We start from the raw sequence: 25,380 nt of genomic DNA, 5'->3' as shown, positions 1-25,380 counted from the left end.
AGAAAAGGATGAAAATAGACAAAATAATTGCTAAGCTCAGGTTCCTAAAAAAGATTTCTTTTGGAGCAGGGAGTGGCAGAGTTCAGAGAAGGGATCCAAAGTACAAGAGGAAGAACTGGAGAGAGAGATAGAAACCATCTCCCATAAAACACGGAAGAAGAAAAAGACAGAATTAGATCTATATTGAACAGAGAGTGAAGGAGGAGAAAAGTCAGAGGTTTAGGAAAATGAAATTTGAAATAGTCATTGCAGAGTAGGGAAAAAGTGGACTAGAGAAAAGTATCAAGAATCCCAGGCAGCGTCGAGAATTCAGGACCTTGAATTTTGCAGTGGTATCAATCTGTCTGGTGCTCTGACTCTTCTCCAGCAACGTTAGTTAGTTACTTAAGTACAGGCATGGAAAAGATGGAGAATGGGTTCATTCAAGGTGAAGTTTTGCTGGACAGCAGGAACAAAAAGTTCGCAGGCAAGTGTTCTGGGGCATCTGTAAAAGAAGTAACTGAATCATGAAAATGATTGAAATCCTGATTTCATGATTCACGATGAATCATGAAATCTAAGCTGGATAGGAAGAACAGTAAAGGTTAAAAAAGGGCTGAGCTGACTGAAAGAAAGTGAAAGCAAATAGACCAGAGGCTCCAGTGCAGTCAAGGAAGAGGTGAGGTAGAAGTACCTGAGAAAGACCACTAGAAAGGCTGGGAAAAGGTCATGGTCAGAGTGGGATACTTCAAATTAAAACTGTACAAGTGGAATGGTTCTGGGTAAGGTCCAGGGCATAAATGAGGTGGGAAGAAGGGCTGAGGAGGTATTAGACAATGAGAAAGACAAGAGATCTACTTACCTGTCTGTCTTCATCAGTTTAGTGAGCTGCTGAACAGGAAATGCAACTGTCATTTCTACATGCCCAATACACGGTATGTGGTCAATAAATGTTTGGTGAGTAAATGAGTGAACTAACATAACAATTCCAATTTCAAATTTTTCCACGGCATAGAAAATGCTGCATTAATTAGATTCATGAATATAAGTTCATAAAAATTATTTTAAATTATTTCTTTGGGAAATAAGCTCATTCCAGTAGTAAGATTCTGGGTCAAAGGAAATTGCTCAACATGTTTTAATCACAAATATACAACACTTCACTGCCATTTCATTATGATATAAACAAGCAAAACTTCTTACTTTCAAAATGAACTATTCCATCAATCTGATCAATAAATCCATTCATACGTCCTTCTGTTATCATTTGCGATGCTATCTTTTCTGCCTGTTTAAAAAAAACAATAAATTCTTAGACACTTTAATTATCATTTCTAGTTATTCACATATTCTCACCAAGAGAACTGAAAGCTCTTGGTTTAGCTACCCGTCACTAAACTTTATGTATGTGTTCATCTGCCAATCATTACAAGAATAAATCCTGTAAATCTGCCTGTTATATCCCCCCAATTCTTTCTGGGTACAATCCATTATTTTAAGTTAATTGGGATCTGTTTTTCTTGTTGTAAGATTTTAAGCAAGAATCTAGCCTTCTAACCAACTTTTCTCTCTGCTCAAAATCAAACTAACAATTTTTCCTCTCACTGGGATCCACATCTCAAAAAAATCCCTAGCTTTTCTTATTTTATTTCATTTCAATTTTCACAGTATTTATCACCCCCAAAACTCTCTAAGACAGTAATATTTTTGAAGAAAATATTGAAAGGAGGAATAATGTTCAAATTTAAAAGGGAAACGAAAGGATTTAAAAGACCATTAAAGGGGAGCAAAAGGTCCTCTACCTAATTCCTAAAGAAATACTTCATGTTTACTGTCTGTTTAGTAAACTGGGTTGTGACAGTCATTTTAGTAACTCTGACCATCTTCACAATCAACCCTAAATCACTCTTGAACAGACTGTGACTAGCATTTATTGTTAAAAATATATTCACTTCCCTTAGTCTCAGCAAGGGATCAATACGTCAAAGCCTAAGAAGAAAGCACCTTTTAATGGTAACTGAAGCCTTGGTTCCGAAATTGTTCCACGTCCTTTACTGTGTGTTGAATGTGTACACGTAAAGGAATTGTATTAGAAAATACTAAGTAACAGATAAAAGGGGATGTGACCATAACTACATGACTCTAAGCTCTACAAGTTTTGTAGTGAGGTGGATGGACTTGGAGTCTGTCATACAGAGTGAAGTAAGTCAGAAAGAGAAAAACAAATACCGTATGCTAACACATATATATGGAATCTAAAAAAAAATTGTTCTGAAGAACCTAGGGGCAGGACAGGAATAATGACGCAGACGTAGAGAATGGACTTGAGGACACAGGGAGGGGGAAGGGTAAGCTGGGACAAAGTGAAAGAGTGGCATGTACATATATACACTACCAAATGTAAAATAGATAGCTAGCGGGAAGCAGCCGCATAGCACAGGGAGTTCAGCTCGGTGCTTTGTGACCACCTAGAGGGGTGGGATAGGGAGGGTGGGAGGGAGACGCAAGAGGGAGGAGATATGGGGATATATGTATACATATAGCTGATTCACTTTGTTATACAGCAGAATCTAACACAACAATATAAAGCAATTATACTCCAATAAAGATGTTAAAAAAAAAAGTTGTACAAGTTAGGTAAAAGTAAGGTTGATTGCTTGCTTTTACTGTTACTTAAAATTAAGAGAATGTTTTATAGATGTTACGTGAAATACCCTCTACATACGACCGGTACTTTTTGGGAATTTATACATAGCCAACCAAACGTTACCATGACTAAGAATAAAATTAACTCCCTAATAACTCAGTCAACTTCTTAAGTTAAATCAAGCACAGAAGTTACAATAGAATAGCCCAGAGTATTACCATAGTCATTCTCTCAAAGAGATGAACTTTTTAAACTTTGAGTCAATCTAGGGCAGAAAAAAGAATTAAGGCATAGATCAAATGTTAGTTAAAAATCAGAAACCACTATGAAGTGGATTTAAACAGATACTAAACAAAGATATTCTTATAAAATGGGTATCATAACCTGGAACCCCTTTAAGATTTCCATTCTAGGTCACTTTACCATAAAATACAACTTAAAAAAAAAACCAAATCAAAGAAAATTCCATTACAGTACTATTTTGACATTCAAATAATTTATTTCCATTTACCTTAGGCTTTTAATGTATATTTTTGTTGCAACTGCCAATATTTATCAATTACAGTCGTCTCTTGGTATCCATGGGGGATTGGTTCCAGTAGCCCCCATGAATACCAAAATCCATGGATGCTCAAGACCCTTATATAAAATGTAGTAGTACAATGAATACAGTTGGCCCTCCAAAATATTCCTCCAAAATATCCACAAATTTTGTATCCGCAGATATGGAGGTCCAACTGTATATATTTTATTTTCTCTTTATGTCAATAATTTAGTCTCTTAACTTCCTTTTATGTATTGGAAATAAGAAAATACCTTAGCTGCAGGAATCTCTAAAAGGGCTCCAAGTTCCTCAAAGGTAATATTATTATATAATTTGCTTGCAGACAATAAATTGTGTTCAATAACAGCTCTGTCCAAGATGCTAGAACCTTAAATATAAATAAGAATGTTATAACTTTGAAACTAGTTTTACACTCTTAAAAGATGCATCTTGTTAAAAATTTTCTAGGCAGGTACTAACTCATAATCATTGCCTTTATTCTTATCAAAAATTTAAAAGTAACCAAAATCCCTTAATACATTTTGAATAACATGCAGTTAAATACAAATAACATTTAGAAAATGATTGGCAAGTATTTATTAACTAGCTGAACAGATTTAATCCTCTGGGTTTGGGGTTTTGCTTCCTCGGACTAGCTACCAACTTCACTAACTTTTCTTTTCTTGCTATAAGCACATACTTTTATTAGCAAGCAGCAGCAAAACAATCATGCAAACGATCATGCTGTTTGTAAGCCTGATAAGTCAAAAAATACTGCTCAATGGAAATATCTCTATTCCCCTGGGCACTTCACAAGCACTTTACTCTGAGGCAAACGTGAGAAATGTTTGGAAGGCAGGATCCCTTCATGAGATATCAGGCATAGGATCCTCCCTTAAGTAAGATTATACAGGGCATGACAAAGTTATGGACCTCAGGCCCCATCCTGAAGGTGTGGCTCACTCACTTCTTTTTTTTTCCTTTCCAGTTTTATTGAAATATAATTGACATATAACATTGTATTTATTTAAGGTGTACAACATAGTGAGTTGATATATGTATATATTGTGAATTGATTACCACTATAAGTTTAGTTAATTAACATCATCACCTCACACAGTTACAATTTTTTTTCTTGTGACAACTTTTAAGATCTACTTTTTTAGCAACTTTCCAATATAAAGACCTAAATAAACAGGAAAATATGGAAGACTTAATATTGCTAAGATGGCAGTACTCTCCAAATTGATCTACAAATTCAGTGCAATCCCAACTGGCTTCTTTGCAGAAACTGACAAGCTGATCTTAAAATCTATATGGAAATTCAAAGGACCCACAGAAGCCAAAACAATTTTGAAAAAGAACAAAGTGGGAAGACTCAAATTTTCTGATTTCAAAACTTACTACAAGGGACTTCTCTGGTGGCACAGTGGTTAAGAATCTGCCTGCCAAAGCAGAGGACGTGGGTTCGATCCCTGGGCCAGGAAGATCCCACCTGCCGCAGAGCAACTAAGCCCGTGTGCCACAACTACTGAGCCTGCGCTCTAGAGCCTGCAAGCCACAACTACTGAGCCCACATGCCACAATTACTGAAGCCCGCGTGCTGCAACCACTGAAGCCTGTGCACCTAGAGCCCATGCTCTGCAACAAGAGAAGCCACCGCAATGAGAAGCCTGCGCGCCACAATGAAGAGTAGCCCCTGCTCGCTGCAACAAGAGAAAGCCCGCGTGCAGCAACGGAGACCCAACGCAGCCAAAACTTAAAAATTAAAAAAAAAAAAACTTACTACAAAGATACAGCAACCAAGACAGTGTGGTACTGGCATGAGGACAGGCATACAGAATAATGGAACAGAATTTAGAGTCCAGAAATAAACTCACATTTACAGTCAACTGATTGTCAACAAAGATGCCAAGGCAATTCAGTGGGGAAATAAGAGTCTTTCCAACAAATGGTGCTGGGACAACTGAATATTCACATGCAAAATAATAAAGTTGGACCCCTACTTTACACCATATACAAAAATTAACTCAAAATGAATCAAAGACCTAAATGTAAGAGCTACAATTATAAAATTTACAGAAGAGGGGCTTCCCTGGTGGCGCAGTGGTTGAGAGTCCCCCTGCTGATGCAGGGGACGCGGGTTTGTGCCCCGGTCCAGGAAGATCCCACATGCCGCGGAGCGGCTGGGCCCGTGAGTCATGGCCGCTGAGCCTGCGCGTCCGGAGCCTGTGCTCCGCAACGGAAGAGGCCACAACAGTGAGAGTCCCGCGTACCAAAAAAAAAAAAAAAAAAAAAAAAATTTACAGAAGAAAATAGAACAACTTTTCATAACCTTGGATTAGGCAATGGTTTCTTAGATACAACACTGTAAGCACAAGCCACAAAAGAAAAAACATAAATTGGACTTCATCAAAATTAATAACTTTTGTGTTTCAAAAGATACCATCAACAAAGTGAAGAAACAACACACAGAATGGGAGAAAATATTTGCCAATCATTTATCTGATAATAAGATCTAGAATGTATAAAGAATTCTTACAATTCAATAATAAAAGCATAAATAACCCAATTTAAAAGTGGTCAATAAGCATATGAAAAGGTGCTTAACACCATTAGCCCCCAGGGAAATACAAATCAAAACCACAATAAGATACCACATTTCATACCCACTAGGATGACTAAATCAAAAAGACAGATAATATAACAAGTGTGGGAGAAAATATGGAGAAAACGGAACCCTCACACACAGCTGGCAGGAATGTAAAATGGTGCAGCCACTTTGGAAAACAGTCTGGCAGCTCCTCGAAAGACTAAATATAGAGTTACCATATGACCCAGTACTTCCACTCCTAGATATACATCCAAGAGAATTAAAAGCTTATGTCCACACAAAAACTTTTACATAAATGTTCACAGCAGTATTATTAATAGCCAAATAGTGAAAATAACCTAAATGTCCACTAACTGATGAAGAAATAAAATGTGGTTAACAGAATGTTATTTGGCAATAAAAGTGAATGAAGTACTGATGCACACTACAACATGGATGAACCTTGAAAACATCACGTTAAGTGAAAGAAGCCAGTCACAAAAGATCATATATTGTATGATTCCATTTATATGAAATGTCCAGAACAGGCAAATCTCTAGAGCAGAAAGTAGACTAGTAGTTACATTGTAAAACTCTGAGAATATACTGAAACCACTGAATTGTAATAACAAAACTATGTCTCAAGGTTGCTAGCCTTAGGGTTGTAATGACAATAAACAAAGATGTCCAAGAAAGATAAATAAGGAAGGCAATAAAGTCTAAAATGGAAGAGGAAGAAGACAAAATGCCTGTCCTATATATTGATACATAGTCTCCTATGAGAAATTTGAAAATCATTTGCATTCTCTGAGATCCTAGTGAACAGCCCTCATTTGAGAAAAGAATTATCTGATGTTATCTTTTTTTTTTCATGGCCAGAATGCTCAAAGTCAAATGTGAAGCTCAACTACATCAATTCTAGAAACTCTTTCTTATTTATCTAGCTTTTGTTTGTCAGATATCTTCTTGCAAAAGAATTTATTTAAAGCTGCTCAGAATACACAGAAGACAAGAAAATTTTAAAGTTAAAAAGAAAAAGAATAACAACAATCAAAACACACACATTACAGGTGGGCTACAAGTTTAATTTTTTAAACTTTCTAGCAGCCCATCAAATTAAGAAAGCTGGGACTTCCCTGGCGGCACAGTGGTTAAGAATCCGCCTGCCAATGCAGGGGACACGGTTGGAGCCCTGGTCTGGGAAGATCCCACATGCCATGGAGCAACTAAGCCCGTGCGCCACAACTACTGAGCCTGTGCTCTAGAGCCTGTGAGCCACAACTACTGAGCCTGCACTCTAGAGCCCACAGGCCACAACTACTGAGCCCACATGCCACAACTACTGAAGCCCGTGTGCCTAGAGCCCATGCTCCGCAACAAGAGAAGCCACCGCAATGAGAAGCTCACAAACTGCAACAAAGAGTAGGCCCCACTCACTGCAACTAGAGAAAGCCCAAGCGCAGCAACGAAGACACAATGCAGCAGAAAATAAAAATAAATAAATACATTTTTTTTAAAAAATTAAGAAAACCAACCAGTTTATCAACTCACAGTGTTTAAATAAGATAAAAATCAATTGCTCCGGAGAATCACAACTAATCCTAAGACTGAAAAGGAATTTTTCTGAGGATCTGCATAAAGAATATCCTATAGAATAAATATCTCCTTTAGACAGAAAGATAATAATCAATTGATTTGTTTCTTAAAGTACAATTAAATAAAAGAAATTCTATAGGTCAATATAATTGCTTCAATAATCTGTAACTCAGGGCACTAAGACTGGTGAGGTATATACCTTTCAGCCAAATCTTACATAAATAATTCTTTACAGCTAGATTCTCTTCAATATGGGATGACAGTGAATCCAAGGCAATGAGTCTGACAGCTCTGCACGTTTGTCTTGACCTTTTCCATGTTTCTGGTGGCCTACATCTATATTTTTATTATCATGTGTGTTACTGTTATAAGCTACTTTAAAACCTCTGTAGATAAACATACATAAAATAATTGATGTTATGAACAAGCATCTATTACAAAATTCTTTCCCAGCAAAGGCAGTCTGACTTAAGCAAATACCTAGGAAACATGACACCAAGTTCTATTCTTATTGGAAACACTTTCCCCTCAGTAACCTTGGGCAAGCTATTGTGCCAAATTTTGCTCTAAAATAGGACTGGATAATTATGCTCTGTTACAAATTGATGTTTAAGATTAATTAAGGTACTTATCAAATGGTTTGAGTCTGTAAAAAACCAGGCGCTATAAGCCTAGCCTATAATTCTTCTGCTCTTAAGAGTTTCCAAAAAATGCTTTATTCCATGAAATGCTTTCCAATAGAGCTACTCTTATACTTCAAACTCATATCTGTGTATAATATTCATCTTCAGTCAATACTTCTTTTATCAAGTGTTACACAAAAATATTACAGAAAGATATCAAGATGCTTCAAATTTAACATATGTTCTACTAGTGTGACCTCAATATTTACTACCACATACTTATAAGAAGTAATCATTACCATCAGCTGTAGTTGCTTTCTGGTGAGGCATCAGCATGGCAGCAAATTCTTGAAGTTGATTTCCTCTGATGATCCTATCTAGGTACATTTTCTCGAGGATTCCATAAGCAGCAAGTTGCTGGCACCTTTCATCCTTAAAAAGAGTAGCAAGCATCCGAGAACGCTGCTGTCCTAAGGGGAACAAATGAGCATCACATATTCTCACAATCTGTTTTTTCAATGAAAAGCAATCTTTTTTATGACCCCATTTTTGCCTACTAAAATATGCAGGCTGATTCTCGTTATTTCTGGTAGTTATGTTCTATAAATTTGCTGCCAACACTGTATTAGTGAATACTCAACTCCTGCTCCTAGGGGATATATGGGGTTAGGTTCCATGAGCCTCTGGTCACAACATTTTTTTCAGCTGGTCAATATGTAACCTTGTTTTGTGTATTTCTGTTTAAAGGCACCACATTCAATACGTATTGTTGATTCAGTAACATTGAATTCATGGCTTACACTATAACTCATGCCTGAATTAAGCTTACCTAACTTAACACACATCGTTTCTCCAAAAGGCACATCACAGACTTCCCACACATAAGTACACAAGATAGTACTTCAGCACTATGCTAGGGGCCATTTTAGACAGCAAAACCACCAACAAAATGCATGAAAATGTGGAGAATGTGGTATTAAATAGACCACAAAAAGGACACTTGTTTATAGTATGAGAGCTGAAACAAGGTAGAGCATTGCCTTGTTCGATCCCAGCTAGAAACATAAACAGGGAGACTCAAATTTTTTGCTGCTCTGCACATGTCTGCAAATGACTGTGAAAGCATCATACTTTGAGTACTGATTTGGGGGTGATAAATTTTAGGAAGCAGGCAAAGTCACAAATGTGAAATCTGTGAATAATGAGGATTAACTGTATATTCATTTGTGAAGACTATGATATACAATCATTCCCTCAGTATCCAATGGGGATTGGTTCCAAGACCACCCCCCCAATAAATACCAAAATCTGCAGGTGCAAAAGTCACTTATGTAAAGTGATATTGTTTTTGCATTACCTTCATACATCCTCCCCTATACTTTAGATCATCTCTAGATTATGTATAATACCTAGAGATGATCTATCTATGTAAATGCTATGTAAAGCATTGCTGGCACATGGCAAATTCAAGTTTTCCTTTTGGAACTTCCTAGAATTTTTTTTCCCAAAATATTTTCAATCCACAGTTGGTTGAATCTGCAGATGAGGAACCCCTGGATATGGAGAGCCAACTATATGCCAAAATGTTACATGTGGTTCCAGTTATAGTTGTTATTTTCTTCTTCTTGCTTATCTGTACTTCTACAATGAACATGCATTCTTCCCCTAATAATAAAAAATTTATAAAAGATGAACAAACATTTCTCAGATGGGAAACTTGATTTTCATAGTTTCAATTTATACCTTCAAGGACCTTTAAATGGTGAAAAAATACATGACAACTGATGACATTAAAAACTGAACTAATGGAAATAATATGAACAAACTTTTTCTTTTTAAATTTATTTTTAGCTCTATATACTGAAAGAGCCTAATGACAACGATACCCAGCATCAATGAGCATATCTAGTAACCTGATCTCACTATCCTCATTAAAAGGAACTAGAGATCCTCAAAAAATAGCTGATTTCATGTCTGAAACAGGGAAAATACAAAAGGAGCCTGAAGCATCTTTTTATGCTATTGATACATTTCAGGCAAGTACTCAAAGACTAATGGGGCTGTGTCAAAAAGACATAATTTGGTCATATTTGGGACAAGTTGAGCATCAAAAAGAATAACAACTATAATTTATTGTGACACACTGAATAAATAAAAAACAGAGTCAAATATACAAGAATGTTCACAGCAGTACTACTACTAATAGCTAATAAGAAGGCAATAGGATAAACAAATTGTGGTATATTCACATAATGGAATACCACATAACAATGAAAATGAAGAAACTGAATGTAACAATGTGGATAAATTTCATAAAGCTGAGCAAAAGAGGCAAGACAAGAGTATATATACTATATGATTTCATTTATATAAATACAAGAAGCGGGCAAAATAACAATTGCTCTTGGGGGATAGGGGTTGGGGCCAGTGGTTAGGAGAAAGCAGGACAGAATATTTCAGGGTGCTGGTAATATTTTGTTTCTTGTTCTGGATGTTGATTACGTGATGGTATTCATTTGTGACAATTCATCAAATTGTACACTTCTGATATGTACAGTTTTCTGTGTGTATATTATACATGCAGAAAAATAAGCTAAGAAAAAATCCACAGTGATATTTGGGAAAAAAAAAAAAGGAGAAAAAAGGAAAGCTCCTGAAGAATACTATCTAATAAATACAGAAGAAAAGAATTAGTAAATCAACATTTTTCATTTTTATTTTATATTACACATATAATGAGTGATCCAGGCAAAGATTATTAATAGATATTAAATTATGGAAAGGAATATGTGAAAGGAATTTGGGGAACAGGATTTTTGTAGTGTCAAAGCAGCACCCCATGAATTATTTACAAAATACACAGAGGACAATGTACCTTTACAATGGAATTTCTACCTTAATCAAATGAACAAACTCAGCATCACTAACAGTGGGACCAACCTGACAGTGTGTGCTCTCTGACGTGATTCAACAGCAAGTACACAGCATCATTATAAGGTATTCTTGCTAGAAAAAAAATAACCTGAATCTAATCTCACCTCTGGCTAACTTCCATTTTACAGGAAATATAGGGGATTAAGGAATAAAAAAACAATATATATGTATCAAAAAATCTAGGATGAAGGACATTTTACCTAACAACTTCAAAGTCAGTATTTTTTCTTTTTTTAAGTGAGGCAACTATACAGTGTTGTATGTCAACTATATCACAATAAAGTTGGCAGGAAAAATAAGGAAACTACTCTAGACTAAAAGAGTCTAAAGACTAAAGAGCCATAATCACCATAATCACCACACATGAAGTTGCTCCTTGTTCAAGGGGAAAAAGGCAGGTATAAAAGATATTCTTGAGCTAACTGGGGCAGTGATAACATGGACCAGCTGCTAAATTCTACAGTGGAATCACTGTTAATTTTTTTAGGGATGATGATGGTATTGCAGTTATGTAGAAAAATGTTCCTGTTCTACAGAGATACATAATGTATAAAGAGGCAGTGTCATGATGGCCTACAACTTACTTTAAAATGATACATCAAAAAATATGTGTGTGTGCGCATGAGAGTGAGAGAGAAAGCAAATATGACAAAAAGCCAGGAAAGTTTAGAAAAAGAGTAATGAAGGGGAAGTAGATCTGCAAGATAATAAAACACTATAAAGCTATAATAATTTGAAGAGCATAGTACAAGTATATTCATAAATAGACAGGCTAATTAACGGAACAGAATACTATGTCCAGAAATCTACTACAGTGTGCTTCAAATCAACAGGGAAAAAAAAGACGGATTATTCAATAAAGAATGCCAGGTCAAATAACTAGCCATTTAGAAAAACAAACAAACAAACGTTAATTTCCTATCTCATTTCTTACACTAAAATAATTCCAACTGGATTAGGATTTATAGGTAAATGTAACTAATCTATACTAGATTTTGTGTGACGAAATGCGAAATGTACTTACAGAACTTTTGCTATAAACCAAAGTATAATGGTTGTCCCAAGGAAACAGTGCAAGCTGAACTAGTCTCTCTTTCATGAAACACATTCACTTAAAATAACAACTGACAAATTATGGTTTCCAGACTTAGGTATTTGGCAGACATTTTCTTAAAAATGAACAAAGTGAGCCTGTTACCACCAATCAACAGCATTTGCTGCCCTTGATAAAATTTGAGTTTTAAAGAAAAAAATTAAAATTTCTGAAAACTTCTATCTGCCACTATGAAGCTGACAACCTTCCAATACTTAAAGGTTTTTCTGATGAGATCAGTGGTAATACATTGGATATTGGATAATAAAGTACATCAATATTTGGAAGCTCTGCATAAATCAGCAAACCAACATTTTCCAAACAACAAATACATGATGGTACAAAATCTTACATGGGTAAAAGATCCATCAATGTTGAAGACAGACCAAGATTTTGACATTATAGAGTGCAAAATGTTCACTGATATGGTTTCAGATGCCACATTTCAATTAACCCATAAGAACTACACTACTTGTCAAGTTATAGTATCAAAGATGAATACCCACGATTATCTGAAAAAATCACTAAACATGCCTCCTTTTTCCAACTACATATCTGTGTGAGGCTGGGTTTTCTTCATATACTCCCACCAAAACATCAAAACAGGCTAAGCACAGAAGTACATTTAAGAATTCAATTTCTGTCTATTAAGCTAGACAATGAAAAGACTTGTAGAGTCAAAAGTAAAACAATTCCAATTCTCTGACTTTTTTTGTTTTAGAAAAAACAGCTATTTTATAAAAATGTCGGGAATTCCCTGGCAGTCCAGTGGTTAGGGCTGTGTGCTCCCACTGCCCAGGGCCTGGGCTGGATCCCTGGTCGGACAACTAAGATCCTACAAGCCGTGCAGTGCAACCAAAAAACAAATAAAATTAATTAAAATGTCATTTACGTTTATACCTAAGAGATCTATTATTGTTACTTTTAAATGAATTAATAAATATTTTAAAATTTCTCACTTCAATTTCTAATTCAATAATCAACAGATATACCCTACATAAACAAAAGCTCTCCAGGGTTCTCAATTATTCAGAGTCTAAGGGGGTCCTGAGTCCAGAGGATGTGAAAACTTAAAGTACTGGAAGAAAACATGAAGGAATTTAAAATATGTAATTTCACAATAGAGAAGACCTTTCTAAGCAAGTCAACAAAACCCAGAAACCATAAAAGATTAAAAAATATTTAACTATATAAAAATTTAAAGTTTCTGCATGGCAAAAATTTCATAAACACAGCTAAAAAGGGGACAATAAATTGGGAGAAAAAAACTGTTAATTTCTTATATACATGAAGAGCTTTTATTAAAAAAAAGATAAAAACAAAAAAATGGCTAATGGACATAAACAGATAATTCACTCAAAAGATTGGGTTTTTCAACGACTTTTTTAAACACATGAAAAGATGTCCAAGAGTATTCATGATAAATGAAATGCAAATTAAAACTAGAATGAAATACTATTTTTCTTCTACCAGGTTAGCAAGGACAAAAAAATTTGGTAATGTGTGTGTGAGTAATCAGGTTCACAAAGATATTGTTGTTTAGAAGGTCTAACATTAAAGGGCAACTTATAATTTCCATCAAAATTTTAAATGTATGTACCCTTAGATTCAAGAATTTAACCTATACATATATTCACATATGTGTATAATCACTACAGCACTGTTTATAATTGACTAATTATGATACAGCCAAACAATAGAAAATCAAAAAGAATGAGCTTTATGTAATGACATATAAAGACCACTGTGATGAATATCCACATAAAAAAAGAAAGTTGTAAAAGTGTATTTATCATGCTATCATTTGTGTATAAAAAAGAGGATACACACTTTTATATTCAAGGAAATAAAAGAATCAGTAATAGTTCTTCAGAGTACAAGCAGTCCATTTTATGTACTGCCTTTTCAGTAACAAAAATAAAATAAATAAGATGACTGCTACAAAGAGAATGAAATGTGTAGTCTGAACATGTCATTAGGCTCTCAACTAAACACAGTTCAAAAATAGACATTCTGGGCTTCCCTGGTGGCACAGTGGTTGAGAGTCCGCCTACTGATGCAGGGGACACGGGTTCGTGCCCCGGTCCGGGAAGATTCCACATGCCGCGAAGCGGCTGGGCCCGTAAGCCATGGCCGCTGAGCCTGCGCGTCCGGAGCCTGTGCTCCACAACGGGAGAGGCCACAACAGTGAGAGGCCCGAGTACCACAAAAAAAAAATAGACATTCTAAAATGATTTAGAAAAGCAAGCCATGGCTTAGAATTATCAGCATTTCCTCTCAATGCCCTTTCCTGCTTTATAAGTTGAATGATTTACATGTTACAGTTTAGTAAAAAAGAATACAGAATAGTTTATTATTTATATTTATGGAAGAAAAAGATAAGCACCAGGTCTAAAACTGAGGCTTGAATATAAAAAAAAAACAAACCCCAAAGCAGTACATTATCACAGCACTCATTTCTAGATTTTAATTTTCATTTCCCTTTGTCTAATTCTCAATTTAATATCCATTTTTTCAGTGATATTTTAGGAGAACTAAACTTCAGATTACCTCTTAACTACTCCTAATACCTGACAGGCTGATAAATGCATATTTTAAAATGTCTTAAGTTAGCAATGCGCTGTTTTTAACTGTTTAAATTTATCATAATTTTATTAACAAGACATCCTCTTAAAGAATAGCTCCTTGCTAAATCCTCAAATAGTAATGAACCTGAAATTATTAAGCAAAGATAACTTACTGTTCATTAAAGTGTAAATGACATATTTACCTGCTGATGCTAAGATGGTACAGTGCAGAGCATGTTTTAAGGCCTCTAGTCTTTCACTTTCGTGCACTATTGTCTTGTAAGAGAGCTCGTTGTACCTTTGTGCAGCTTCAATGAATTTTCTTCTATAATCAAGAACACGTGCATAGCAGACCTATACGAGGGAAAATGTTTCAATTAGGGAGAAAAATTAAAAATAAAAAGCAAAAGAAAATTTCTATTATATAACAGTATTTATCAGATATTCTGGAGCACCTTATTACTGAAGGATTCTCCAATACAAAATTAATTTTCCAAATTAGCTCATCTGTTACCTTATAATGTATCTGTAACTGTTCATTGGTTGATTCATTCTGAAGCAATGATGCCCGATTTATGTAAGCCTCTGCCTGGACTGGATCATCATCCTCCAGATATAGCCTAGCAATCTTCAGGTATGTCTCCAGTTTATAATCTACATTGTACTGTCTAGGGTATAACAGAAAGACACAGAATAACTAAATATTTCATCAAGAAAATTTTGGGAGTGGTAGGAAATACATTATTTTTTCCTTATATATATTCTGTTAATATAAGGGAATCATACTTTTATTGCAGTATATTACGTAGACAAGCTAAAACATATTTCCAGAATAAGATTTATTGAATTTTTATTATTTTTATCTTTGTTCATTTTATTTTAGCTTCTTCTAATCCTCAGATAATCTCACAAATCAAAGATCTTAAAAAAAAAAAAAAAGCTCAGTTCAGGGACATATCATATACTACCAGGGAAACTATGAACATGTACAACCATCCTGGAAAACAATTTGGCAGTATGCTCTCCAAACATCCTTTGAATGCTTTAAAAATGCATATCCTCTTTACCTACTGTATTTTACCTCTAAAAAATAAATCCTTAAAAAAAAATCATGGTTGTACATACATATATATGTACAGAATATTCATTTGTAAAGTTATTCATAAATATCCGTAATAAAAAAAATGGAAATCGCCCATAATCATATTTGTGGTAATCAATTAAGTTGTGGTACATAAAGATGGTAGATGCTATACAGTTATTATAATAATTACTTCTGATAATAGTCATAAGTTTTTGCTAAGTGAAAAAATTGGATAAAACAGTACATAAAACACCATCCAAATGTATTTCTATACATGCATATCAAGATAGTAATAGCAATTATCTCTGAGAATACAGGTGGTTTTCATTTTTCTTCTTTATCCCAATAGTCACATTTTATGCAAAAAATGTATAACTGAAGACCTAACATAATTCAAAACTCACATAATTCAAGATTAATCCTCACAGAAAAATTAATTCTATTTACCAGTAAAAGTGGAGCCACCATTTGGCAAGAACAGAGTTTACAACTGACTTGGCCCAGCTTTGAAATTAATTCTGCAAAAATTTTTATATCGAGCTTCCCTGGTGGCACAGTGGTTGAGAGTCCACCTGCCGATAAAGGGGACACGGGTTCATGCCCCGGTCCGGGAGGATCCCGCATGCCGCGGAGCGGCTGGGCTCGTGGGCCATGGCTGCTGGGCCTGCACGTCCGGAGCTTGTGCTCCACAGCAGGAGAGGCCACGGCAGTGAGAGGCCCACGTACAGGGAAAAAAAAAAAAAAAAAAAAAAAAAAAAAATTTATATCAATTCAAAATTTTCCATAAGTCATATATTATTATTTTTTATTATATTATTTCCATTCACAACTCATATTTACATAAACTGCTACAAATAGCACCATATTTTTTGCATTTCCATATTTTATGCCAAGATATCTATTATGTCCATTATTTTCAGAATCAGAGTGAATCATTTTTTAAAGAAACAGGCTCTCAATAATTTACCCAAATCACTTTAACTTGTTTAGAAAAACCACTGAATTTTCAGTTCTTGGTATCCTCACAGATAATGTTATAGTACTCTCAAAATGATAATTACCACCACTGCAAAGAACAATATCTATTTTATATTTACATCAACTACCAATGAAAATAAATCATTTGCTCTGTGCTAGGGAGAAACTGTTCCAGACAGAATAAGACCAAAGCAATTAAGAAAGCCTCCAGCCTTTTCAAACTATCCAAGAAAAAACCCTAATTAACAAGAGGCCTTAGAAAACAAAATTCAACATCTGCGTATGAATGAAGGCTTTTTAATATACTGATTGCTTTTTCAACGGGCATCACTGTCTAACAATTTCATAAATGCACAAAAGGCAAGATGCCTGAAGTAGTGTTTGACTTATGATCACAAATATTAATGAAGACAAAAAAAGAATCCCTTATTCACCTGGTAAAAGAGAAGTAACTGAAAATATTTTTTGTCATTCAGTTGGTATTTTTATACTTGCCAACTGAAAGAGGAAGTGTGTTTAATAATACAACCAAGAGTTTCACACCTTTCATCCTTCTATACAATATACTTTGGAGGAATGTTTCCTAAAGAACTATAAATATTTTTTAAAATACATATCAAAGGTAAGACTGGCTGGATAACAGTCATCTTAATTTTTTCTAATTGTTTTTCCATCTCATTTTCTCTAGTATCTCAAACCTAACAATCCATTGAACCCATTGTGACTCCAAACCACTGATCCTACTACAGTTATTGTATTTTTCCCCTTAAAGGCCTCACTTCCTCCTTACCTGGCTTAATTCCTATGGTCAATCATTTCCATCACTGAACTGCACGTGCGCTCGTCTCCCTTGCCCCTCTCATGCTGTCATACTGGTTGGGCGAAATCATAATGCTGGTTAAACCTAATAGTTCATCTACTCCTTTCCTGCAACCATGTAGCCGAACTCTGATGAAGAAAAACACCCAACCAATCTGACTGATCCCATTTTAGTGACTATGACCTTTAAATGAGCCTTAATGCTGTACACCGTCTCACTCTCCCAGAGAATTTTTTTTGATATTCTTATATCTCCTCAACCTCACAACTCTCACCCCCATCCACACTTCAGCTGATGACTCTGATTCCAACTTCACTAAGAGTATTGAAACAATCAAAGAAAACAGTACTTGCACAAACTCCATCACCACATTACTAATATCTGCACCCATATACTCTGTGTTCCTGGCTGTTACCATAGATCACTGGGACTATTCTGCCCACCAGGGAACAATCTGCAATGTTTACAGACATTTTTTTCTTTTTTCGGTATGCGGGCCTCTCACTGTTGTGGCCTCTCCCATTGCGGAGCACAGGCTCCGGATACACAGGTTCAGCGGCCATGGCTCACGGGCCCAGCCGCTCCACAGCATGTGGGATCTTCCCGGACCGGGGCACGAACCCATGTCCCCTGCATCGGCAGGTGGACTCTCAATCACTGCGCCACCAGGGAAGCCCTACAGACATTTTTGATTGTCACAACTAGGCATAGTGGTGTCACTGGCATCTAGTGAGTAGAGGCCACTGATGCTGCTAAACATCTGCAATACACAGGACAGCCTCCAGGACAAAGAATTATCCGATCTAAAATGCCAAGAGTGCCCAGGCTGAGAAACTCTGCCACAAATGAACTGTCCATGCTCCTATCTGAAGCCTATCCCTCCACTGGATTCCTTCCCCTCTAGTCTACTCCTGCAAGAATCCTCTCCACTACTCCCCTATGTCAAATTTTTGCTTTCCACTGAATCATAAAAGAAAAAATAATCTCAGCCTAACCTCCGCTGTCATCTTCTACCCTACTTCTCTGCTCCATTTTATGAAAACTTCCCCAAAGAGCTGCCCATGCCCACCATCTCCAATTCTTCTCTTCCCATTCTTTTTTAAACAGCTCCAATCAGGCTTTCACTCTCACCATTTCAGCAAAACAGCTTTTGCCAAGGTCACCAATGACCTCCACGTTACTACCTTTTACGGTTCACCTTCAACTCCTCATCTTACTTGACCATCAACACCATGTTGATCCCTTGCTCCTTCTTGATACATTTTCCTCATTTGGCTTCTGAGATATCACACTCCACATTCTTCTGGTTTTCCTCTTACCTCAATGGACAATCCTCACTTGCTGTATCTTCCTCCTGCCCCTGACCTCTTAATGTCAGAGTGCTCAGTACTCAGTGCTCTTCTCTACCTATATGCCCTCCCTTGGAGATCTCGTCCAATCTAAAGGCTTTAAGTTCCATTTATATATCAATGACTCCCAAATGTACATCTCTAGTCCAGACCTCTCTCCTAAACTCCAGACTAATATATTCAACTCCCTACTAGATATTTCCACTTGGTTATCACATGTCCAAAACAGAACTCTTGATCTTCCCTCAAAATCTATTCTTTACCACTCAGTAGATGGCAACTTTATTTTTCCAGTTATTCAGACCGAAACTCAGGACTTATCTTGGCTCTTTTTCTTGTACTCCATGTCCAAGTTGTCGAGAAACCCTTAGCTTTACCTTAAAAACACATCAAGGGTCCAACATTTCTCACAATCTCCATCTCACCTGCAGTAGCTCATAAGCCTCTTAACTAATGTCCCTAGTTCTATCATCGCATGTCTACAGTTTACTCTCAACTCGGTAGTTAGAATGATCTAACATGATCAGATCATGCCAGTCCTCTGTACAAAATCCTCCAATGGCTCCCCACTGTTTTACTTAGAAAAAAAGCCAAAGGCCTTACAATGGCTTACAAGACCCCATGTAATCTGGTACCCAATACTCTCTGATCTCACCCTCTATCACACTCCCCTTTGCTCACTCCACCCACAGTGGTCTCCCTGCTCTTCTTAAAACACTCCAAGCATGTTCCAGTCTTAGGGGCTTTGCACTAGCCATCCTCTCTAAGAGGATCTACTGATAACTCTTCCCTCAGGCAGCTCATAGCTACTCTGTTACCTCCTTCAAGTGTTTGAAAAGGTGATATCAGGACTACCCTACCACTCTAATCACCCTATTTAATAATACATCCTGTCCCCACTTTGCCCCTTTTCCCCATAGCACTTATCACCTTCTAAAATAGTACAAATTTTACTTATTTATTTATTAAATTGTTCATTATCTGTTTCCTGTAACAGAATGTAAAAAAAAAAAGTAAGTGAACAATTATACGTGTTTTATATCCACTATTTACTATACTTTTGTCCTGTTTCCAAAGGAATTCCCACCAACACTTGGGCTGCATTTCTCCAATCTTCTTCTTTTTCATATATGGATGCAAGATGCTGTCTTATGGAAGCAACCTGGAATAGGAGGTATACATGTTAAATTACTTCCGCTGATATTAGTAAACTAGCTAAAATAAATAGATGATAATCTATTGTGACAATGCTCTCATTCAACATATTATGCAGGCAAGTAAATAGTAAAAGTTTACCTAGACTACCCAAATTTTTAATGACTTTTGCATTTACAGAATATCAAAAGAGTGAACTAACACATTCTGCAATGTGGATTATGGCAATAATTTAGTTGAAATATTAAGTTTTGCTTTTGTGTCACTGCATATATAATGCTGGAGTTCTCCTATGTTCTTAGCCTAATCAACAATTTTACTGATTTTTAAAAATTATCTAGGGACTTCCCTGGTGGCACAGTGGTTAAGAATCCGCCTGCCAATGCAGAGGACATGGGTTTGAGCCCTGGTCCAGGAAGATCCCACATGCTGCAGAGCAACTAAGCCTGTGCGCCACAACTACCGAAGCCTGCACTCTAGAGCCCGCACGCCACAACTACTGAAGCCCGTGCGCCTAGAGCCCGTGCTCCGCAACAAAAGAAGCCACCGCAATGAGAAGCCCGCGCATCGCAGTGAAGAGTAGGTCCTGCTTGCCGCAACTAGAGAAAGCCCGTGCGCAGCAACGAAGACCCAACGCAGCCAAAAATAAAATAAATAAATAAATACATAAAATTTTAAAAAAAATTATCTAAAGAGTAATATTTGGTTCATAAAACCAAATTATAGTATATGAGCAAATGTCAGCTGGACTTAAAACATCATGATATTTATTTGATCTTACATTGTAAAATGCTGTTTGGCACGCTGTTTGGCACACTGTTTTGTAAAAATGAAGTTGAATGATTACCTACTTTAAAAATTTAATAGTATCTCTCAAAATAACTGCTGCTATCTCAAGTTTAAAAATTGCCACTCTAATAGCCAATATTTTATAATAACTATAAATGGAATATAACCTTTAAAAATCGTGAATCACTATGTTGTACACCTGCAACTTATAATAATATTGTACATCAATTATATCTCAATTTTTAAAAAAAAGAAACACATAATAAACAGAGTCCTAAAAACAAAACAAAAACCACTGCTCTAGGTTTTTACCTGCTCCTCAAATGAAATGACTCTAGGCTGGATCTTTTCCAAGGTGAAATGATAGATTTCTTTGGCTGTGCTATCAGGTAGGTTAGGGAGATGTGTGCAGAAATCAGTCAGCAACTGGCGAGAGATCACGAGGCTGACATTCTCATTTACCACTTGTTAAAAAAAGTAAGGGATAAGAAAACATGAGTAATTTATGTTTTCATTAAGCAATCAATTTTCACCTAAAATTAATACTAAAAATAATATATACCAGTGTACTCTTCAAAGCATTATTTAGGGATCTCCACACCCCTGTGACCTTATATTATAGAACCAGTTTTCCTTATGCTGAATTATCTGATCACATAACAACTACAACAAAACAGTAAAAATACCACAACTTTTCTAAGAAACAGAAATGGCTGGGAAAAAGTTTTAACAGTTGAGAATTTTAAGTCATTCTTTTCTCTTCTTTATTTTTCTACAAAGTGAAGGCACAGAAACACTTAATATTTTTACTTATGTTCTTACATTCTACCTAGCTACAAAAAAAGAGTTAAAGAAGAAACAGTGAAATAATTTTCACGAAGTTTAAATAAAGCGAGTAGTGACAGTCACTGCCACTTGTACTTTCCTGATAAAAACAACAAATAAGAACTTAGGTCAGCACTAGATGCATAGACATATTTTATGATACTGTTTATAAACATTTATGAGGTATTATTATATATGATTAAGGATGAAAACTCTGGAGCCACACTGCTTCCAAATCCTCCTGATTACATGCCCTCAGGCAAGAGACTTAACTTCTCTGTGCTTCTCTTTCCTCTTCTGTAACATGTGGATAAGGTTGCTGTGAAGCTTAAATGCAATATACATAAAGTGCTTTAAACAATACCTGGCACATAGCACTCAGCAAATGTTAGTTATTATTATCACTATTATTACATTTTAAAAAGATGCATCATGCTTGTGAACCACTCCTTAGATAAGTTTAAATCAGTAGTTACTGGGGAAATAAATGACAGTTCAAAACTATTCAGTTGATGCAAATGATTTTAACAGTAGACTGCTTTTTTTTTTTTTTTTTTTTTTATGCGGTACGCGGGCCTCTCACTGTTGTGGCCTCTTCCGTTGCAGAGCACAGGCTCCGGATGCACAGGCTCAGCGGCCATGGCTCACGGGCCCAGCTGCTCTGTGGCATGTGGGATCTTCCCAGACCGGGGCACGAACCTGTGTCCCCTGCATCGGCAGGCGGACTCTCAACCACTGCGCCACCAGGGAAGCCCGACTGCTTTTTTTTTTTGGTGGTTCATTGGATTCAAAGTTTATATAAAGATCAAAGTTTATAAAAAGCACTACTCTTTTGCTACTAAGTGCAACGGTCTTAAAAAAAAAAAGCCACTAAAAGAGTTTTTCTGAAACCATTGCCAGTTTGTCTCACATTGCAGGCCCCAATTTTTTGAGGCAGTAACTGACAGGCCTTGTAACTAATCAGTTTATAGTATATTAATTGGAATTGGATGATACTGGATGTGACTGAGAACAGTTTCATTACAAATGCCATTAGGTACCTATAACTGTTAGAAATTACTATACAAACTAGGACTTCTCAGGGAAATATAATTAAATAAGAACTATAAGTAAGAAAACTTAGTTTCTAGTCTGGGCTCTGTCACTGACTAACTGAATGTCCTTGGGGGAAAAAGTCACTTAATCCTGAGACTCATTTTATAATATATTATATAGGGCTATCTATACCTGCATTGTTAGTCACAAGGTTATGAAAAGGAGCCTGTGTGATGGATAATGTGTATGAAAGCACACTGTAAACTGTAAAGCACTATCAAGTATCATTAATATTGTGAACTCAGGATAAATTCCAGCCTGAATGTTGAGTAATTTTCCAGATAACTGGATATGTTAGAAGTCAGGGAATGGGGAAGAGTGTCTTAAAGAATGGAAATTTCTAGTTCCCATTCAAAAGAAATGTTCTTAACATTAACAACAGCTAACACTTATCTAGTACTTATCATGTGCCAGGTACTATTCTAAGCACTCCATTATGGATATTAACTCATTTAATCTCCCAACAATTCTACAGGGTAGGTATCATATCCCCATTTTATAGACAAGGAAAAGGAGGCACAAAGAGGTTATATAACCTACCCAAGATCACATAGCTAATAAAATAGCAGACCAGGATTTGAATCCAGACTATTCTTTTTTATCATTTGCTATATTGTCTCTCCATCAGTTGCTTTATCAATAACTATACAAAACCTTAATTGTAAATGTAACAATGGCTTCACATTGAAAAACAATTGAAAAACAATCAAATATCAAGTTGTAAGTAGTTTAAATTCTAAAATCAATCAAGCTCAATGCATATTTAATTTAATCTCAATGTAAATTATACTGACAATCTGATATAAAACAAGGCTTGAGCAAGCTTTTAAGTCCTAACTCAGTAATACAAGGCAAACACAGAATTTTCATTCCACTTACTTGCTTCCACAAAAGCTTTCAAAGCTTCTAGCTGTTCTGCCCCAGATAACTGAATGGCTTTTTCCAGTATCTGACGATACCTAAAACAATACCAAAAAGAAAAAGTGTTTAGAAGGCATTATATAGTCTAATGCTAACTTTGATGTTTGTTCATTTCTATTTACCCTGGTTTCTTTCATAGTGCTCTAGTTTGTGGTTTTCTTCATAGTACACTACAGATTTTTTTTTTTAAGTTTCTAGTTCATCACAAGAAACACTAAATCTGTAATTCAAAGTGCTACTTCTTCTAGTTTTCTTTACAGTATATCACCATTTTTTAAGTTTTCATGTCTATCACAAAAAGAGTAAATCTAAGTTAATGGATCTAAGGTGCCACTTTTTCTTTCAAGTTTTAGTTTTGAATTTGAAACGTCAATTTTCTTTCAAGTGCCTCAAAAGATAAGCTATATTTCCTTCACTAAAGTACACACAAGAACATTACTTGAGGTGGCCCAGAACCTTTTCCTTATGGACCTAATGAATCTAGGTTTACCAACAATAGGATAATGTTGACTATGCAATGAAGCCAAATATTAGAGATTAAATGTCTTAGTGTGTACAAAATACATTCCACCAAGCCAAATGTCCTGACAGAACATCCTTCAGTGCCTATTAGTTCTTTATTTGCATTCAGTTCCAATAATCATTCTGCCTAATATTCATGATCACACAAAATTCAAATCAGCATTCTACAAATGATGGGGAAATGTTGAAAACAAGAACACTAACAATTATTAGGCAATGGTAAGTTCCTTCCTAAACTGTAAACTCCATGAGGACAGGGATTTTTGTTTTGTTTACTGCTATATATACAATGCCTAGAAGAGTACTTGGCACATCATAAGGACTCAAAGATACAGCAGTATTAGTAACATTTTATTTCTTAAATTGAGTGGTTGGTACATTGGTATTATACTATTCTTTATCCCTTTTGTTTGTCTCAATCATATTTATTAAAAGCATTAGTTAATGCATTTTACAAACCTAACTGCAATTATTCAGAGCATTATCCAGAATATAGTCAAGAAATAAAAATATACAAATAGGGCCCAAACTCATTCAAATTTATGACTTGTATTTGTAGGGCACACCCTCAAGCTACAATTCAGCACTTACTGATTATCAGCTCATACAATATTCTCACAGCCTTGGTGATACGATTTCTCAAAACAGCAGTGAATCAAACTGGCTTTGTAAGAAAGCAGGTATACTGACAGAAAAGATAGCTAACTCCAAAAGAAGAGACAAACAATTCCAAGAAAGCAAGGAAATATTATCAAGCTTTAAAATAAAAAATTGTCATTTTAAAAATTGCTACATTTGAGGGATGAAATACAGTTATCTAAAAATTTATTTACATTAAATATCTCATTCTCGGGAGTTTACCAGTGGCCTAGTGGTTAGGATTCGGCACTTTCACTGCCGTGGCCTGGGTTCAATCCCTGGTTGGGGAACTGAGATCCCACAAACTGTGCAGCACAGCCAAAAAACAAACAAACAAACAAACAAAACTCATTCTCTCTCTCTACATATATACATATATACACACACATATACACATATATTTTCCATATCTATATTTATACATTTACTTTATTGCCCTGGGCATGGTTCTAGTTAATGCATTCAATGGTTTATTATTTCTTTTTTAGATTGGCTTGTTTTTCATAATCAATTAAATGAAGACTATGGCTAAACCCTCTTACTCTTAAATCCCAGTTATTTTATACTAACAATATTGTATTCAAAGATGACAATGTCTCACTTATAAAAATTTGCTAATAATTTAAG

At 35.7% G+C, this 25,380-nt stretch overlaps 1 protein-coding gene across 3 annotated transcripts in view; it reads right to left on the bottom strand.

The window, feature by feature from the left end:
* The window catches only part of COPS4 (COP9 signalosome subunit 4), a 36,577-nt gene that overhangs the window by 4,146 nt on the left and 7,051 nt on the right, over nt 1-25,380 (bottom strand). For 2 of the 3 annotated variants that reach the window (XM_019932847.3, XM_073805411.1), the window contains exons 2-9: nt 23,551-23,630; nt 21,064-21,215; nt 19,866-19,969; nt 15,091-15,244; nt 14,780-14,930; nt 8,282-8,452; nt 3,443-3,558; nt 1,183-1,267 (exon numbers count right to left, since the gene is read on the bottom strand). In XM_019932847.3, coding sequence (XP_019788406.1) covers nt 1,183-1,267; nt 3,443-3,558; nt 8,282-8,452; nt 14,780-14,930; nt 15,091-15,244; nt 19,866-19,969; nt 21,064-21,215; nt 23,551-23,630 — 1,013 coding nt within the window. Of the gene's footprint in view, nt 1-841; nt 871-1,182; nt 1,268-3,442; nt 3,559-8,281; nt 8,453-14,779; nt 14,931-15,090; nt 15,245-19,865; nt 19,970-21,063; nt 21,216-23,550; nt 23,631-25,380 lie in introns of all 3 variants that reach the window. The other variant, XM_019932848.3, reaches the window with a different exon arrangement.

Source organism: Tursiops truncatus, chromosome 5 (genome assembly GCF_011762595.2).
Source record: "Tursiops truncatus isolate mTurTru1 chromosome 5, mTurTru1.mat.Y, whole genome shotgun sequence".
Lineage (NCBI taxonomy): Eukaryota > Metazoa > Chordata > Mammalia > Artiodactyla > Delphinidae > Tursiops > Tursiops truncatus.
The sequence above is the reverse complement of the archived record's forward strand: the minus strand, read 5'-3'. Positions and strand labels throughout refer to the sequence as shown.